This window comes from Eimeria mitis, genomic scaffold (assembly GCF_000499745.2).
Source record: "Eimeria mitis Houghton genomic scaffold, Emh_scaff9973, whole genome shotgun sequence".
In the NCBI taxonomy this organism is placed as follows: domain Eukaryota; phylum Apicomplexa; class Conoidasida; order Eucoccidiorida; family Eimeriidae; genus Eimeria; species Eimeria mitis.
Genome location: NW_013577314.1, coordinates 223 through 504, shown reverse-complemented (window position 1 = coordinate 504; position 282 = coordinate 223). Strand labels below are relative to the sequence as shown.

The following is a 282-nucleotide window of genomic DNA, read 5'->3' as shown; positions in this document are numbered from 1 at the left end:
CAGCAGCAGCAGCAGCAGCAGCAGCAGCAGCAGCAGCAGCAGCAGCAGCAGCAGGTGGTGTTGACTTTTTGTGCTGTTGAATGGAGAAGCCGCAGCAGCACGAGCAGCATACCTGCCTCTTCTGGGTCGCTGCTGCAGTCTCGTCAGCAGCAGCAGCAGCAGCAGCAGCTGCTTCTGCAGCAGCAGCAGCCGAGGCCATGGGGGCTCGTAGAGAAGCAGTTGCTGCGGCATGTGATAGCACGTCTGCCTCCACTGGATGTTGCTGCTGCTGCTTCTGCTGCT

The 282-nt window shown here is 60.6% G+C and overlaps 1 protein-coding gene across 1 annotated transcript in view; it reads left to right on the top strand.

Annotated features, from left to right (window-relative positions):
* EMH_0098500 (uncharacterized protein) overlaps nt 1-64 on the top strand; it is a gene marked incomplete at both ends in the record, with an annotated part of 921 nt that extends 857 nt beyond the window's left edge. The window contains one exon of the mRNA XM_013502700.1: nt 4-64. Within this exon, the coding sequence (XP_013358154.1) occupies nt 4-64 (61 nt within the window). The remainder of the gene's footprint in view (nt 1-3) is intronic.
* Nucleotides 65-282: the final 218 nt, after the last annotated feature.